Raw genomic sequence first — 18,694 nt, 5'->3', positions numbered from 1 at the left:
AAGGGGGAAAAAATTACAATTTAGAAGAAAGCATTCCACATTTTGTTAAACCCACTTTGATATTTCTCAGAGATAACATGTCAAGCATCTGTCTTACCAGCTTAGGACCTGACTTACATTGCAACCTTAAAATGTGTTTTAAATCATCTCTACACCAAGTTTGAATTCTGCAATTCCCAATTAATCACCATGAACCCAAACTTCAGAAAATGATGATGGCTCGGTTATCTTCAGGCTGATAATCCCAAGAATTTTGCAGGGTACCCCTCATGGATGAACCACTGCTGCTTAAACATTCCGGAGCAGCAACAGGGAAGCCTCATCCTCTCTTTTCTTCAGCATGTAAGTATGTATGCAAACCCACTATTCCTATCTAGAAGGCAATCAGAGATAGTGTTAGGTAGCTAAACAGAGACGGCAGCTTTGAACCCTACCTCCCATTTCCAAGGTAACACTAGGAAGGTAACTGTCAACCTTACTACTCCTTAGGCCTGCTGGTTGAAAGAATGGAATACCCCTGGTCCTGGGTGGAGACATGACGTTTTGATCTGCCTCAAAGATTACAGCATAATATACTATTATTTTTTTTTGAAAGAGTTAATTCAGCTGGGCCTGTCAATCATCTAGCTAGGAGTGTCAATCTTCTAGCTTGGAGATTACTCCTCAAGAAAGCTGGTTCACCCTGGGACAGGCTAAGGAGAGGGGAAGAACGAGATAATGTGCTTATCACGCTCTGACTTTTCCTTTTCCTCTTATCTCTTCTTCTGGCCCAAATCCTAAGAATGCTTTCCCTGATACTCTGGGATTTCTCATTCTATCTCTGGAACCCTCTTCCACTTCTCTCATGCAAATACCTGCCTGCCATTTGGCTGTTGCTCACCTCCATTGCTAAGCCTGACTGTTTTGTTTGTTTGTTTTTTTTTGGGGGGGCAGCATATTAGCTACTTTTTTTTGTATGTGTGTGGTGAAATGCTATAGCCAAAAACAACTTATAGAAGAAAGAGTGGCAGGGAAGGCACGGCTGACTGCATCTTTTTCCATACATGGAAAACAGAGAGACCAGACGGGAACTAGGGTAAGTCTATGAACCTCAAAGCCCACCCCCAGTGATATAGTTCCTCCAACAAGGCTGCATCTCCCAAAGGTTTTATCACCCTCCCCAACAACACTACCAAGCAGGAACCAAGTGTTCCTACCTGTGAGCCTACGGGAGACTTTCTCATTGACCACGACAGACCCTCATTTAAAGGCATGGCTGTCCCTCTTTTCTCTTCCAAACAGTTGCTTTGGTTTTTCAGTTTGCTTGCCCTGTTGATTTTCTCTCAAACTCTAATAATTGTCTTTGAGCTTATTTCTGAGTGCATTCTAAATACATTTGTTAGCACAACAAAGAGCTTACATTCTTCATTTTTCCAATGTGGTGATAAAATTCCATCATCTGGGAAACCGGACCTTTGGAGAACTCAGGTTTATTATGCCTGTGGCTGTAGCTGAGCAAATGCTCTGAGGAGCTGGGTCCCAACCCATAGTTTCTAGTAGCACTTACAGGTAATGTAGCATCGTTCTCAACTTTTCTATTATTGGTGGGTTAGTTTTAGCCTACTTAACCCGGGGGGTCATAAGACTCCTATCCAGCCTGTTTACAGAAGAAGAACCAGTAAGGTTAGCACAGCTATTTTGCAAATGTCTGTTCTCTAGATAAGGGAAGTGGGGGTTTTCAGCTGCGGCAGGAAGTGAGATTACAGAAGCAGATCACAGCACATCACAGTCTGTTTTAGCCCTAAATACAATAAAAATTTAACTTTCTCTAACCCTCCTCATCACCATGACAAAAAGGCATTTTATGGAAGAGCTTTTCTTGGTTTATGGTTCAGGAGGCTAGTCAGTCTACCACAGTTGGGGGGTGGGGAGGCATGGCAGCCAGCAGCAGGCCTGGCAGCTGGCGCAGAAAGCTAAGAGCTCACAGTTTCAATCCCAAGCACAAAGCAGAGAGAGGTAACCCACAAGTGGGACAAGGCTAGAAACTCTCAAAGCCCAGACCCTCTTGCAAGGCCACACCACCTCCCACACAAGTGATCAGAGACTTGAGGATATGGGAGATAGTTATCCTAACCCACTACAGACCCTGAAAGAGGGAATCTCAAATTTCCAAAATAATGATAATTTATTATTACGTATTTCAGATTTCACCAAATACTATGTAGAGACAGTTTTTTAGAAATAGGACAAAGAAAGCTATAAACCAAGATACTTTTCAGATCCATTGATGGAAACATCAGACAGAGTAGGGAAATCTCTGCCAGGGAGGCGCTGGACCTGCAACTTTCCAGCCTCTCTGCAATCGTTAAAGAACTAATCCAGCCATTCATGGTAGCGCTTGTCTTTAATCCCTGCATTCAGGAAGCAGAGTCTGTTCAAGGCCAGCAAGATGTTCATACAGAGTTCCGGGACAGCCAGGGCAACAGGAAGCCTTATCTCAAACAAACAAACAAACAAACAAACAAACAAATCTCATCAGTTTAGCAGCCACGTAGAAAGTTCAGTACAGTAGGAGGTGTAGTTGCTTTGTAGAAATTTTTATCTACGTAAGCAATTTAGAAAAATCAACATGTCTTTGAAGAATATGAAAAACTTATTTCCCTTATAGAAAGGTTTATGGGCCTTCTCTTTCCTGGCTTTTACAGTCTCTGTGAATTCTGCTCTGTACAGGCAATTCAGTTGGCCTGCCTTCAGGGTCCTAGCAACATCTTTCTTCATCACCTGCCTGTCACCACCAGGTGCGCCAGGTGTGTGCTGGGATAAAAGGACCCGCCCGCCAACCCAGCTCTCTCTAGCCCTGTGTCTTTCTCTGTCTCTCTCTGTGTTTCAGCTTCCCTCTGTCCCCACGTTCTCTTTCTCTGTCCCTGTCTGTCTACCTGTCCAATCATCTGCATCTCCCTCTCTTCCTGGAGGCCCCAACTCCTCTCCCCTTCCCTTCCTCCAAATAAACTTCTTTATACCAGATAAGTTTGGTGGCATAATCATATATCCTAACAGTAGGTGTGCTGGCTGCAGGGGGAAGTTAAGGCAGCAGTCAGCAATGTTTGTCTTACTGCCCAATTTCATCTTCTGTTCTTTCAGCATTCCATATCTCCATCTCAAGTTTTCTACTTGTCTCACTCTTCCAACTTTCTTAGTTGTTTTTCTATTGCTGTAAAGAGATGCCATGACCAAGGCAACTTGCAGAAGAAAAAATTTATTGAAGGCTTACAGTTCAGAGTGTTAGAGTCCATAATCATCATGGCAAGTAGCATGGCAGCAGGCAGCCAGGCCTGGGGCTAGAGTAGTAGCTGAGAGCTTTTGTCTGATCTGCAAGCACGAGACACATATGTGTGTGTGCATGTGTGTGTATACACACACATACATATATACATATACACCTATCTATCTTTCTATCACATATATGCATATATGTATATACATATATATAACTTACATGTGTGTACATACATATATAACATACATGGTATATACACATATATAGCATACATGTATATACATATATAACATATATGTATATACATACATATATATGGTAGATGACAGATAGATAGGTGGATGATGAGAATGTCTTAGTCTTTTGAAACTTCAAAGCCCACCCTCAATGACACACTTCTTCGGAAAAGGCCACACCTCTTTCTAATACTTCTCAAATTCCAGTTCCACCAATTAGGAATCAAGCATTGAAACATATGAGCCTGTGAGGTCCATTTTCATTTAAACCACCACACCAATCAATACTATTTTGAGCATCCTTTTGTGATATAAGCTTGTCTGGTCAGCTGTAAAAAAAAAAAAGTTTTATAAATATGTTATTCATCATGTTGTAGAACAAATGATCCTAATGCTTTCCCACAGTTTTTCTGGCAGGTGCCTATTGGGTATAGAATTCATCATTCTCAATGCCCACTGGATGGCTCTTCTGCCCTAGTAAACAGCACACAGCAATTAGAGCGATTAGCTGCTTACAAAGCTGAGGTCTGAAAGTCCATTCTACTCCACTTGTCTTTGCCATCTTCTCTGTGAGTTATCGTGGCACGGAGAGGGTTGAATTTAGTTTGGAATGCTAATAACATGACAACTATCCCATACCACTTTGATAAATCTGCCCAAATCATCTTAATTCAAATGTTCTACTGATTCAATACATGTTATCTAGTTGGATTCAAGCAATCCAGAATCTCTCTTCACAACAGAGCCATAATACAAGATGAAAGTCAAACCCAGACTCTGGGATTTTACAAGCTTTATTAGGGAGACAAATTATTCCCATTCAAATATAATTTTTCTCATTGGTATGTAGGCCAACAAGCAGCTGAATGCACGGGCACATTTTAGCAACCGTAGAAAGTCATTGTCATCTCATTTTAGGTCTACAAGCTCCTTGGGTTCATTCATATTTTTCTCCTAAATTCCTGGCAAAGTGATGTGTTATTTCAATAGTGGAGGTTTATGTCCTTCAAGCTCAGTATTGGAGAATCTTCAGCCACTTGCCTTTGAGAAGGAACATTCAAGGCGAACCCCTCACTTTCTACAGTCTTACTGCTTTTTCCTTCTCACTTATTACAGATGGTGTCAAGTGCTATCACATGCCTCCACGACTTGCCTGGACTTCCTCAGTGTAGGGTTTACCGGATAGTGTATTTCTGTACTTCCATATTTTTTTTGTTTTGTCTATAGGAACTTCTATGAATATAGATTCAAAGTTAGACAGATATGAATTCAAAGGCTGAAACTACCATTTACTAGCTATATGGTCTTTGGCATTTTTAAAATTTCCTAATGATTTATTTCTAAATTTATAAAATGAAGATATAGCATCAGTTAGGACTAGGTAAGATAATGTAGATAAAGTACTTGGCACTTCTTAAATGAAATTATGGCAGAAGGGTCTAAACCAGCATAAAAAAATATGACCGGAAACCCTACCCCATCAAGGCTGCTATGAAATAGACATGCGCAGGACAGGTGCGCATCATACAAATGGCCTGTGAAAGTGCCTGCAGGTACAGGAACCGCTGAGGGTCTAAGCTTTCTATCAAGTCGGGTCCCCTCTCCTTGAGAGTGCCCTCTTCCTTAACTAATTGTCCCTGCTGCCCTGTCAGTGTTCATGTGCCCCTCCATGTCCAAGAACACGGACATCCTGGCAAGTACCTTGTACACTCCAGTCCTCTCCTGAACAATATTACCTCTTTTTCTCTCCGAGACAACAGTTCTGTTACATGACATCATGCCAAGCTATTCTCCACTGCAAGTCCTTTCCAAGGTAATGCCATTTTGAAAAAGAAATATCCTGGGGGAAGAAGATTGATGTTAAAGGACTATACCTAAAATTACCCAATCTTATTCAATGTGAACAATTTGGGGGAGGTGTTATGAGAAAAACCCTTTAAAAGTTATGACATTAGGTGATTTTTATCTGTAGGTAATTTTTATGCTTACAGTAATGTCGGCCCTTGGCCTGGCAGGATGTCCTAATGAGCTGAAACCAGAGGTAGAAGCAGAGACTTGACCCTTGAAAGTCGCCCTCTGACTCTCACAGAGGAGCCCTGCAAACTCACACCTGCGCTCATGCATATACGTACTAGACACACACACACAAAGTAATAAATAAAATTAAATTATAAGATGAAATTATTAGTGCTGTCCCACCTAAAACAACTGTCAGGGCATCCCTGCCTCGCCACCCTATGGTTCCTCTGCCCCGGGCCTCGGCTGACACCATTTTTAACTAAATTGCTCAAGCAGAGGGTAGTAAGAGCAGGCCCATGCCCCCCCTCAGTACTGCTCTCTCTCCCTGATGCTTCCCAGAGCTGGCCCAGCCCTTCCCATTCTCATTTTCTCAGGACGATCTTTGACCCCTGTCTCCTCATCTTGGATCAGGCAGGGTCCTGGTGTCAGGGTGCTGACTTCTGAACACTCAGGGTGAAACCAAGTCCTGTGGGTGTTCCTGTGTTGGCTGACAGTTCCCAGAAACCTTCAGCGTTTGTCCTCAGCTAGAACAGGGAAGGGATATGAGGCAGGAAGAGGTTTGAATCCCTTAATTCGAATACCCAGCATAAAACCAAGCTACTCTAATGCTCCCTAACCTCCTTCCTCTTTTTGTCAACACATTTTTAAAAAAAAAAATTTCCTTTTCATCCAAAGACTTTCGCTGTCCTTTTTTCAAAGCAGAAGTTTCAAACATGTTGAAGTACAAAGAAGAGCGTAATTAATCTCCAAATGCCGACCCAGGCAACCTTTTGTCTATATCACTCCTCCTTATTTCATTACTTTAATTTTAACTTTTCATTTACCACCTATTGTATATTGGTCATATTCCCCCTATACCCTCTTTTTTCCTCTCTGCCATTAGTTCCCTTTGTCCCCCTAGATAGTTTTAATTCCTTTATGTTGTGTATTCATATATAATTCTATCTCTCTCTATAAAACATAGGAACCACAAATAAGAGAAAACATTTTTATTTCTGATCATTTGCTTAATATGATCATTTCTAGTTGCACCCATTTCCTGCAATGACGTGACTTTGTTCTTTTTTTTAAAGGCTGAAAAAAATTTGTGGTGTGTGCGCGCTACATTTTCCTTATTTTTCCTCTGTTGTTGGACACGTAGGTTGGTTCGGTAATTTAGCTACTGTAAAGAGTGCTGCATTTAGGCTGGAGAGATGACTCAGAGGTTACAGCACTCACTGCCTGTTCCTCCGAACGGTCTTGAGTTCAATTCCCAGCAACCACATTCTGACTCATAACCATCTGTAATGAGATCTGGTGGCCTGCAGGCTCGCATGCAGCCAGAATACTGTAGAAATAACAAACAAACAAACAAATAACTCTTAAGCCAGCAGTGGCAGTGGGGGTACAGTGGTGGTGTGCGCCTGTAACCCCAGCCCTTGGGGAGGCAGAGGCACATGGATCTCTGTGAGTTCGAGGCCAGCCTGGTTTACAAAGTGAGTCCAGGAGGGCCAAGGCTACCCAGAGAAACTCTGTCTCGAAAAACAAACAAACAAACAAACAAACATCGCTGTATTTGTCTTATTAGTCAACATTTTAACCACATTTATTTATTTATTTATCATGTGTATGTGGTGCACGCACAGACGCCGTGGGCTCAGAGGATGGCTCTCAGGGGTTAGCTCTTTCCTGCCACCCGCTGGGTCCCAGGTATCAAACCGACGCTGTCAGAACCCACAGAGAATAAAAACGAACAATCCGGGTTTTCTGACGTCGTTTTGAGAAAGGGTCCAATATAGCCCCCAGGTGGGCCTAGAGCTGTGGAAGGACGAGGATGAGGTTGAAGTCCTCCTTCTCAGCCTGCCTCTGCCTACGCTGAGATTACAGGGTGAGCGTCCACCACCCTGTTTAGGCAGTTCTGGGGTTGAACCCAGGCCCTCGGATGTGTTAGACCAGCCCCTACCCACCGAGCTACATGGAAGACTTATTTCATTATTTTTGCTTGTTGCTGGCATATTTTAAAGCTAGCCGGGAGCTTACCTTAGTGGCCTCTCCGCCTTTCTGATTCTAATACTGCGCAGAGCCATGCCGGCTTGGAGAGCGACCCCGGCCTCCCTTCCTCCCCTGCCAGGTCTCCATTGTTGCACATGAGCCGTTCTCAGCTGGTAACCATTCTTCACAGGAACATTGCTGACTACCTTCTCTGTTGCAGACGGTGTTTGCAGTAAAGGAAGAGAGGAAAAGAAGAAAGCAACATAAGTAACATTTACTGGGAAGGAACAGGTAAAGGCAATGTGGCATTAGGTTATAGGGTTATAGGCATGTGACCCACACAGAGATGATTAAAATCGCTTATTTAATTTGTGGAAGCAGAACCTAGTAACTTCTGAGGCTCAGAGGGTTAAAAAAAAAAAAAAAAAAAGGCTTCTGCGCATGCTCAGACTGGAACACAAAACCCCAGGGTTAGAAGAGCTCTTAAAACAGCATTTTAAACAACGACACAGTGTGTACATCAGCCTGCTCAGTTCTGTCTATTTCTTATTCTCTTGAGTTAGTAGTTATAGAGCTACTCCCTTTTGGGATGAAAAGAGTTTGGAAGGCTTGAGTCAGGCTACTGGTTCTGTCTAAAAGTTATGTATTACTAATTCCAAAGTCACCCTCGTATGTGGGTGTGGCTCTGTGGCAGTATGCAAGGCCCTGGGTTTGCGTCTCAGCCCCCTCTCCCATTTTTTTTTTTTTTTTAATTCTTATATCTCATCTTCCCTCTAGGCTTAGGCTGGGATCTGTGTGAACTCTGACCAGTCTGTATGCAGTGTCAGAACTGAGACCCTTCACCTCAGCAGCCAGCCTACCCCCTAGGCTCATTCAGGACCTGCATACTCTCTAACCAGCCTGTGTGAGTTCAGAGAACTCTGACCTATGGCTCTAGGCTCCTCTTAACCCCCCAGTCTGAATACACTGAGGCTCCTGGTCTCTGTAGTCAGACCTAGCCCACGAAACATTATACCTTATGCCTATATTCTATATGAACTCAGGTTTCAGAACATAGAGACTGTGTGAAACACCACCACTAGTGCCCACACACCAGGAACTCTGGTTCCTGAGGGCAGAGGTGAACCCTGCCATACCGTAGACCACTCTGTGAGGTCAGAGGCCAAGCTCCACCTACAACTGGGGAGTATCTCAACTAACCCATCTACAAATCATCACTGAGTTCTCTGTGACTGAGCTTCAGAAAACACTCGCCAAGCTGTTGTTATAAAGAAAGAAAATCCTGAATCCTTCTATTTTACCAATGAAGACTCAGGAATCAGATGCTGGGGTGAAAACCTGCTAGCTCAGAGAGGCAGAGAAAGCACCCAGCTGATCTTCTTACTCAGCTCAAGTCCCAGCAAGGAAAAGCCAAAGCTCCAGGCGAAAAGCTTGCTAGCTTAGCTGGTGGCCCTGGAGGAAAAGGCCTGCTTACCCAACAGCCCAGGAGGAAAAAGCCAAAAACTCAAAGCCAAAGAGATAAAGAGATAAAGGTCAAGAAGCTGAAGAGGTGAAGAGAAGAGGCCAAAAACCTCTTCTCCACACTGTCTTCAACACCCTTCAACTCAATGGCCCATTTTCTACTTTAAACCTTGTCAGCTGGTTTCTTGCTCTGCCTTTTGACCTAGGGTTCACTTTACTAAATTCTATATACAGAAAGCTCTGGATTAAAGGTGTTTGCTGGCACTGAACCACACCAAACAAAAGAGAGGTTTTTACAGTTCAAAGTCTCAGGGTTCCCTGAGATCAAATATCCTGCAACACCAAGCCAAGAGGAAAGGGTGACTAATGAGATCCGTCAAGGACCAACATGGTAGAACGAGAGAACTGGCTTCCATGGCATGCATGTGTGAGGGCCTGGAGAGAGGCTCAGCGGTTAAGAGCACTGACTGCTCTTCCAGAGTTCCTGAGTTCAATTCCCAGCAACCACATGGTGGCTCACAACCATCTGTCACGGGATCTGATTCCTTCTTCTGGTGTGTATGAGTATGAAGACAGAGCACTCGTGTGTGAGTGTGTATATATTAAGTACATATATATATTAAAATTTAATTTATATAATTAATTTAATTAAAAATCTATTTTAAAAGAAAATAATAAACTCCTGAACGAATCCCAAGAAAACATACACAGGTGACTGAAATAAGGAAGTCAATTCAGGATACAAAGACAGAACTCAATAAAAGGGTAGAAATAGTGAAGGAAAACCAAACTGGAATGGAGCTGAAAATGAACATTTCAATAAGTCAAATAAAAAGCTTAGCAAAAATTCTCACCAGAAGACTGGATCATGTAAAAGATAAAATGGTTTGGGTCAGAGAAACGGCTCAGTGAGTAAAGACACTTTCAACTCCGGTTCATTTAATCCTAGGAACTCTCAGAAAGGTGGAAGGAAAGCAGCATGGCAGTTATATGGCACATACACACCATTTTGTCTGTCTCTCTGTCTCTGTCTCTCTCTCACACACACACACTAATAAATATAGACAGATTTTAAAGGATATTAGGACTCGACCACAAGGTTGAGGAACTGAATTAGTCAAAGAAAATGACAACCTAAGAAACAAAATAAAAACAACAAACTCAAATACTGGCCGTCAAGACAGCTCAGCAGATAAAGCCATTTGTCACACAAGTCTAGTGAATTGAGTCCAGTCCTGGAACCCACACAGAACCCATATAAAGTGAGAGAATCAATTTTACAAAGTAGCTCTCTGGTTTTTCATGGGTGTACCATGAAAACCATGGTATCCATGCCAATACACATTTATCAAATACACACAGTAATAATTGCTGGAGCCCTCCCCCCCCCCCAGCAGAGTTGAACAGTTCTTGAGCGGGGAGTGAGGATTGAATGAAAGAAAATTTAAAAACCAACACACTATACATGGGATCTGTTCGAGAGGGCTCCAGTAGAAACTGTCACACCGGTTTATTCCACAATCCCTTTTTATAGTCAAAGCAAAGCACCTCAGTACAATGAAGGGGTTCATGGAGAAGTCAAACTTGTTTACCTTGACCACCTGTCTGTGTGATCCTTACACAAACAAAAGGAAGTGAACTTGCTAAACATCCTGTCTATCCCTGTCTCCAGGTGAAGGCCAGGGTGAAAACATGTTTTTCTCTGAGAGCTCAATAACAGAGCAGCCTGACAAACAAGTGGCTCTCTGCAAATAATGAATTGGAAAGTCATCTCCACATCAAAATAATAAAACAAAGCAAGCCGCATGGACCGAACATGCAGGATCTCTAGGATGCCACGAAAAGACAAAATGTATGAATTGTGGGAATAGGAAAAGAATTCCATGACAAAGGCTTAGAAAGTATTTTCAGCAAGATCGTTGGAGAGACTATCAAATAGCACCTGAAAAGAAATTTCCACATAATAGACTGGTCATAACACTAAATATAAAGAACAAAGAAAGCACATGGAAGGGCTGGAGCTAAAGCTCAGAGGTTACGAGGACTGACTACTCTTCCAGAGGTCCTAAGTTCAATTCCAAGCAACCACATAGTGGCTCACAGCTCACAGCCATTATATAATGAGATATGGCGCCCTCTTCTGGTGGGCAGGTGTACATGAAGACAGAACATTGTACACATAATGAAGGAAGGAAGGAAGGAAGGAAGGAAGGAAGGAAGGAAGGAAGGAAGGAAGGAAGGAAGGAAGGAAAGACACTGAAATCTACAAGACAGAAGGGTCCAGTTACATCCAAAGGTGGGCCATCAGTGTAACAGGCAATTTGTCAGTGTAAATTCTAAAAACAGAAAGGCATGTAATGGATGTATTTTTACTTTTTCAAGATCACAAGTATCAGCCCAGACTACTATATCCAGCAAAATGACCTCTCACTATTGAAGGAGAAATTTTAAAAAGTGTCCATTACAAACCAAAGGATTTTATTACTATCAATTCAGCTCTACGGTGAATACTGGAAGGAGCACTGTGGACTCAAGAGAAGGATAAACACATCCAAGAGGTTACAAGGGAAAAAATTAATGCTCAGACAGTCCCAAGTAAAAGAGAACCAAGAAGACACCAATGTAAACCTTTCAATGTACGCTGGATCTGGTGGTGCACGTCTTTAATTGCAGCACTTGGGAGGCAGAAGGAAGGTAGATCTTTAGGAGTTTGAAGCCTGCCTGATCTGCATAGCAAGTTCACTGTCTCAAAATCAAGCAAATAAAACAAACAAACAAACAAACAAAAAAACAAAAAACAACTTTGAATGTTAATAGTCCAAGTAAAAAGACACAGGCAGCAGATTAGATCTTAAAACCGATCCCTTCTCTTTTTGTTTGCATGGGTGTGTTTGTTTCTTTTTCGGCCCAATCTAGTTGGTGTTCTGTATGCTTCTTGTACCTTTAGAGTCATCTCCCTCTTTAGGTTAGGGAAATTTTCTTTTATGATTTTGTTTGAAATACTTTCTGGAACTTGGACCTGGGTTATTTTTTCTTCTTGTATTCCTATTATTCTTAGATTCGGCTTGTGCATAATGTCTTGGGTTTCCTGGGTGTTTTGGGTTAGGAGTTTCTTTGTTTGTTTTGTTTTGTTTTTGTTTTTGTTTTTTTAGATTTAACATTTTCTTTGACTAATGTATCCATTTCTTCTATTGTGTCTTCAACACCTCAGATTCATTTTTTTCATCTTTTGTATTTTGTTGGTGAAGCTTGCCTCTGTAGTTCTTGTTTGAATTTCTAATTTTTCATTTCCATAATTCCCTTAGTTTGGGTTTTCTTAATTAATTCTGTTTCAGTAGTCAGGGATTGAACAGTTTTATTCACTTCCTTCTACTGTTTGCATTTTCCTGGATTTCTTTAAGGGATTTATTAATTTCCTTCTCAAGGACCTCTACTATCTTCATACAGGCAGTTTTTATTTTTTAAGGTTTATTTATTATGTATACAGTGGTCTGCCTGCAGGCCAGAAGAGGGCACCAGATCTCATTACAGATGGCTGTGAGCCACCATGTGGTTGCTGGGAACTGGACTCAGGACCTTTGGAGCCATCTCTGAGCCATCTCTCCAGCCCCGTACAGGCAGTTTTAAGGTCTCTTTCTTGTGTGTAAGCTATATTGGAATATTCAGGGCCTGCTGTGGCAGGATTTCTGGGTTCTGGTGGAGACATGTGGCCCTGCCTGTTACTGAACTGCTTTTGCTGGCATCTAGGCATCTGGGATTGGAACCATCATAGCTCTAGATACTGACACCAGGCTTTGTGTTTGTTAGGTGGGTGTTTTGTTTATTGCTTTTTAATTCCTTTTTGGATTTTAAAAGAAGGTGATGGCTATGTGTTGTCTGGTAGAACATTTTCTGTGAACTTGATAGTTGTGGCCACTGGAGGTTCCAGGTAAAATGTGTTGCTGGGCATTGGGAGCTGCCGCTTAGGAATGAGGCTAGGCTAGGGGTCTGGGGGGTCCACAGGAGAGAGAAAAGTACAGTGTTCCAATGTGACCTGCTTATTTCGTCTCCTTGGAATTGGGGCGGGGGAGATGGCCAAGGGAGATCACCCCAGAAGGTCTGCTCTAGCACTGTGCATGGGACTGGGGGGGGGGTTGGATCTACAGGAATAGGATGAAGGGGGGAGTCTACAGACACCCTACTTGCCTCCCTGGCAGGAGTGGCCTGTGGGTCAGCAGGGACTGTCCGCTGGAATTAGGGGCTGGGATAAAGCAATGAATGGTGTAGGGAGAAATTAGGAGGGGAAGGCCTGTGGGATCCATGGGAGAAGTGGGCATGGGTGGGGAAGGAAGGCTGCAGCAGGTTTTCTGTTGCAGAGTTATTGATGAGGCTGGGGGACTGGGTTTGGAGAGAGGAGGGGATGGTGAAGATCTTCAGTTAGCTTACCCATTTCCTTGGCCTGCTCATCCGATGCGTTCCCAGGGAATGCCTGCATGTTTGAGGGTAATGGGATGGGTTTGGGGAAGGAAGGTTGGAAGAGATCTTTGGATCCATTAAGGATGGGGTCAGAGAGAAAAGAGAGACCAAAGCAGGTGTTCTGTTACAGAGCTGGGGATGTGACTGGGGTGTAGGATCAGTGGTAGCAGAAGAAGAGGTGAAGATCTACAATGAGCCTACCTTCTTCCCTGGCAGGAGTCTGAAGAGTAAATATGAATGGCTACTAAACACCTTAATAAGTGATTCATAGTGATTCACTGGGAAGGGTGGTGCATAGTGCACACTTTAACACAGCACTTTCTGGTTGGGCCTCAACTTCCATAACAAGGTTGTTGGTTATCCTTCAGACAGTCATGCTTTCTTTTTCTTTCTTCTTCTTCTTTTTTTTTTTTTTTTAAATATTTGTCCCAGAAGTGGAGTCTGTGAGAAACAGAACTTTTGAGACAGAGGGATTCAGGGTTTCTGGGAACTACTAGATTTTTGTTGTTGTTGTTGTTGTTCTGGAAGTTTCTTTGGCACCAGAGCGAGGTGACTGTGGTTTGTCTTGTTGTTTATATGTTATTAGCAAAACTCCTCCAGCAGTACAGAAGCTTCTAAAATTAGTCACATAGAAAGAACCAAACAGTCCAGTAACCCCCTCAAAGAGTTCTAGTCTGCCAAATGGACCCAGGGCCTGAGTAGGTGAGTCAGAGAGACTGCAGAGATTATTGGGGGGCTAAAGAATTATAAGAATGGAGCTGGAAGTCTTGTGTTCTATGAATTGTGATCAGGCTTATGGGAGTTCATTCTACAGATGTGAATTGTTACAGTAATGACCAAGCCTGACTTTTCTGGTACCTCCCTGCAATCCTAGTACCGGGAGGCGGAGGTAAGAGGAATGAAATTCACGAAATCAAATTCACGGCCAACCTGAGTTACACAGTGAGACCTTGTCTCCAAAAGACCAAATAAAAAGTGAATTATATAAATAACAAAAAAGGTCAACGTAAGCATTCAAGATTGTTTTTGTCATCAGGGATAGACACCTGTTTTTTAGGGCCGGGAGAAAGCTGTTCTCAATTGGAGCCAGTTACCAGTCTGTAGGCAGGTAGGACAAGATGTTGACACAAAAACATAGCTCTCATCTTCAAGGAAATAAAAGATAGATATTTTGAGTGAACATGGCCCAGGAACACAGGTTGGTGTTATCCCAAATTCTGTATTCCAATGGGAAAGCAGTTTCATAAATTTGACAGTTTTACAGAAGGATGAAAGCCATAAATCAAGGCAGATTTAAAACACCTTTGGGTACATCCGGGAGGTGGGCACAGTGACATGGAGGAAGCTTTTCCATAGGCATAAGATGCTGTCTGACGGCACTCTTAGCCTTGGTGTTGCTGGAGACTAGTGGTCTGCTAAGTTAATAAATTTCAAAAGATTTCTATCAGTCCCAAGATGTTAGTTCAGATACGGGGGAAAAATGGCTGTTCCGGAAGGCTAGAATTAGTCCAAGATAAAGTAATTAGCCTCCGGACCTGCAACATTCCAATCTTTCCACAGTAAAGCAGTTCTAATCAGTCAATCTCTGCAGACACAGCTTCAAACAGGAGATTTTGTCCACAAAGGCAGGAACAATGGGTGGCACCTGGCAGAGCAGGTGCCCCTCCTGCCCCTCCATACTCTGCTAATGTGGCTCATACAGGTCAACAAACATCTTGTGTCTTCAACTTTATCATAAAACTGGAGAAATAAGTCTAACCCTCTTCTGGAAAGAGGTCTGGGAGGGCCATATGAGATTGCTTATGGGAAAATGAACGAAATCGTGAAACCCTCTATGTAAATCCTCAGACCTCGACTGCTCCTTCCAGCGAATTACAAGAACGGCCTTTTCCTCTGCCTGAAGAAGACATTGAGCCAATCTACATAGCTGGTTTAGTGGGGAGCAGGGAAGGTTTTAGTCTCTACTTACACGTTGGCTGGCCACTCACGAATGAAGTCTACCTCAAAAGCCAAAACAAGCAAACAAACACCCCGATCTTACAGAACTCCCAAACCCTGTTTGGCAACCCTGCCAGATGACTACAGAAAACACGCATCTAGGGGTGGTTCTGGAAACCATCTTTGTGGTGTCTTAACACTCCCCAGATGGTTTGAAACCGAGCTGGAGAATGTACTGTCTATTGTACACTGAGCTTACTGGTTTTATTCACCACATGGAGGAGCTGATGGATTGCTCTGCTTTGGCATTCTTTTTCAAGGGCCAAATAACTGCATTTACAAAATCTGGATTTTTTTTTTTTAAACTGCAGATAGTTAAATGAAGTCATGATACGGTTGTCAAATGTGAAAAGTAGTGTTGGAAGGGTGACACAAATACAAGGAAAACAAAACAAAACAAACAAAAAAAAACCAAGACACTAGAAACGAACATTTCAGAAGTGATACGAAAGGGTTCAAGGCAGTACGTGTAGAAAACAAAGACAATCAGGCTTGGAAGTCATGCACAAAGTAGGACTGCCCTAAGCCACGGGCCAGTGGGTGTATCTCCAAGTACAACAGTTCACCGATGAAATAAACCCGTCTGCAGTTTTCCTGGCTGGAAGACACTTCCTGCCATTGCCTAAATTGCCTTACTTCAAAGGGTTTGTGGGAGTGGAAAGGCAAATTAGCTGAATGTGTTTATTCCATGCTGGGTAGAAAAAGAGGGGAGAGGAATGGGTTCAGGAAATCCGGCTGTGTTTAAAAGCCCACAGCACACAAAGAGGTAGGTATTTTTATGAAGGGCAGCTTCTGGGTACTGCTCACAGAGAAGAGGGCTCTAGGAGAGCAGGACTCGGGGCACAGGAAGAGCCAAGACTATCTGAAGCTGCTTACAAGTATAGGTAAGCCACAGCAGTGATGGATGCCTCAGGGAGCAAACCTGAGCCATGCTAGGCAGTATCTCTACCAGCTGAGCCACACCCACAGCCCGTTTGTTTCATTCTTTCTAAATTTCTTTCTTTCTTCTTTAAAACAAAAACTCTGGCAAGTTTTACTAAAGAAAAACCTTCCTGATTTATTTCTCACCAATCCACTCTGGCAATCTTCTAATAATGAGAGAATCACTTGAGCCAATCATAGCCATATGCACATTCTGGTTATTTTCCACACGCTCTGCCCAATTTGATATTATTGCTACCGTAACGATGGACCAATGTTGGCCGAGAGCATAGAATTCGATTTTGTATTTCTTCAAAGCTGGGCAGCTGTTGACCAGGATGGCCAATTTTGTGCTTCCCTGTCTGGTCAACTCAGAATTTGCTTATACACAGCATAATCTTCCACTGTTCACAAGTTGGAGCCTAGAGCTGCTGACTCCAAAGACTGTCTTGCTTTCAGCTACCATCTTCCTGCCCTAGCTGTGGGATGGCCCTCAACCAAGACCAGCTGCCGAAATAGCTGACGAGTGGGAAAGCCTTATTGCATGTCTTCCCTAATTACAAATAGACACTCAAATGACAAGATGTAGCAGAGGCCCGAGCTATGCTTTAGGAGTTTTGCTTTAGGAGTGAGAATGAACCTAGTACTTTTTCTATTCATTTTTATCTCTTTTTTGGGAGAAGGGTAATAATAACAATCAAAATAAACCTGGGATAAACATGGGTACATCATCTACTATGATTCCAGTCCTTTACCCAGAGAAAAGTTTTCTGTAAGAATTTCTCCGTGCTGATTTGGCTTAACGGCCCTGTTTGGTGATTTGGAAGTAATTTCTGTTTAAGAACTGACTGGTGAGCTAGGGCAAGGGCTCAGAGGGAGATTTCTTGCTTAGCACGTGCTCCAGCACCACAAATCAAAGGATGGTGTGGCCTCAAGTTCCCTTATAGAGTCCTCAGATGAAAACCAGTTTCAAACCACTTCCACTGGTCACTTTCCAACCTTCAAGACCCACATTTTATTACACAGGAATGAGGAATGTGGTGAGAAAGGCCAGAAGAAGTATTCAAGAAAGAGGTTCACTGCTCTAGGTAGCCGGAGTAATGTGGAGGACTGAACGGAGAACCCAGAAGCCTGTTTTGCTGGCTTTGGCGAACCATGACAAGAGACCCTATATCTAACCTTCATTTTCTTCCTCTTCTCCAGGCAAAATGAAGGTGACAATGGTGAATCTGTTGTTTATGATGTTGCTGCTGCTGCTAGGCCTGGGCCTGGGCCTCGGCCTGGGCCTTCACATGGCTGCTGCTGTCTTGGAGGAGAGTGATAAGCCACTGGGTGAGTTTTGGCCCGGTGATCCCCAGGACACAGCTGAGGCCACTGAAGAGGGAAAGGGCACCAGGACCACAGAAGCCCTGGTGCTTGGCTACAAAGAAATGGTACAACCTGTCTGGCCAGAAGAGACTGCCCTCAATGAAGATGAGGTTGGAGGAAGCAGGATGCTGAGGGCTGAGGCGCTCTCTCAGAGCAAACAAGACTACCTTAGGTATGACTTCAGTAATAGAGACTGTAATACTCTCATGGCACACAAGCTGAAGGAGCACAATCAGAGTTGCCTCGGCCAGTACACGTTCATCCACGAGGAACCGAGCACCGTCAAAGCCGTCTGTAACAGTCCTGTGGTTGACTGCGACCTCAAGGGTGGCAAGTGTCACAAAAGCTCCCGTCCTTTTGATCTGACGGTGTGCAAGTTGTCCAAACCAGACCAAGTCACTCCCAACTGCCAATATCTGACTTACATAATTGAAAAGGTCGTTGTCATAGCATGCAAAGAAGATACTATGTAAGCAACTGGAGGTTAAATGAAGCAACTCATACTTTCCCCTTCTCTTCCTCTCATTGTCTCTCTTCTTTTGCATTTCCATCTGCTGGTGTTTCTGACCCCCATTGGGTGCACTAACTATAGGGAAGATCTTGGGAAGAGAGGATGGACCCTTGCTGATCTTTGTCTTCTGAAAATATAATTATTCTTTGCATTAGAGGTCATCTAACTTGCATTTTGTTCTGGGGTCAGGAATGGCAACGTAATAATGCCTAGTCTCTCCCAGATGGCTCACCTTCAGTGTCTGCCCTGCAAAGGCCAAGCTCTAGACCCTACCTTAGCCGTGGTCACCAGCCTGACCCTGGATGAAGCACACCTCCGGCCTGGGCTGGAATTGCTTAATGTCTCTTTAACCCTCTTTTCCTGCTACCCGCATGAGGCCTCTGTGGTAACCACAGACTCCCGGGCCCTGCGCAGAGCAATGAGCTTTTCTGCTGCAAATGCAATTAAATCGACTCTAGTCTGCAAAGCCATGTGGTTAGGCTTCTTTTGCCGAGCCTG

The 18,694-nt window shown here is 43.3% G+C and overlaps 1 protein-coding gene and 1 long non-coding RNA gene across 2 annotated transcripts; one reads left to right on the top strand and one right to left on the bottom strand.

The window, feature by feature from the left end:
• Positions 1-3,616: 3,616 nt before the first annotated feature.
• LOC129677972 (uncharacterized) lies at positions 3,617-7,887 on the bottom strand. The gene is made up of 4 exons (XR_008720301.1): positions 7,823-7,887; positions 7,531-7,693; positions 5,229-5,332; positions 3,617-3,821 (listed from the first exon to the last, which is right to left on the bottom strand). It is a non-coding gene; the product is annotated as an uncharacterized LOC129677972 (long non-coding RNA).
• On the top strand, positions 7,705-18,235 carry Rnase10 (ribonuclease A family member 10 (inactive)). Its single transcript, XM_055608655.1, has 2 exons — positions 7,705-7,773; positions 17,521-18,235. Exon 2 carries the CDS (start codon positions 17,526-17,528, stop codon positions 18,156-18,158), a length of 633 nt encoding a protein of 210 aa, XP_055464630.1. The 5' UTR covers positions 7,705-7,773; positions 17,521-17,525; the 3' UTR covers positions 18,159-18,235.
• Positions 18,236-18,694: the final 459 nt, after the last annotated feature.

This window comes from Psammomys obesus, unplaced genomic scaffold, assembly GCF_907164565.1.
Source record: "Psammomys obesus unplaced genomic scaffold, mPsaObe1.curated_primary_1811, whole genome shotgun sequence".
NCBI lineage: Eukaryota > Metazoa > Chordata > Mammalia > Rodentia > Muridae > Psammomys > Psammomys obesus.
Note: the sequence above shows the minus strand (reverse complement) of the source record. Positions and strands in the feature narration are given on the sequence as shown.

Coding starts and splice junctions, on each gene's coding strand:
- Rnase10 (XM_055608655.1), top strand. CDS start 17,526: ATGAAGGTGACAATGGTGAATCTGTTGTTTATGATGTTGCTGCTGCTG.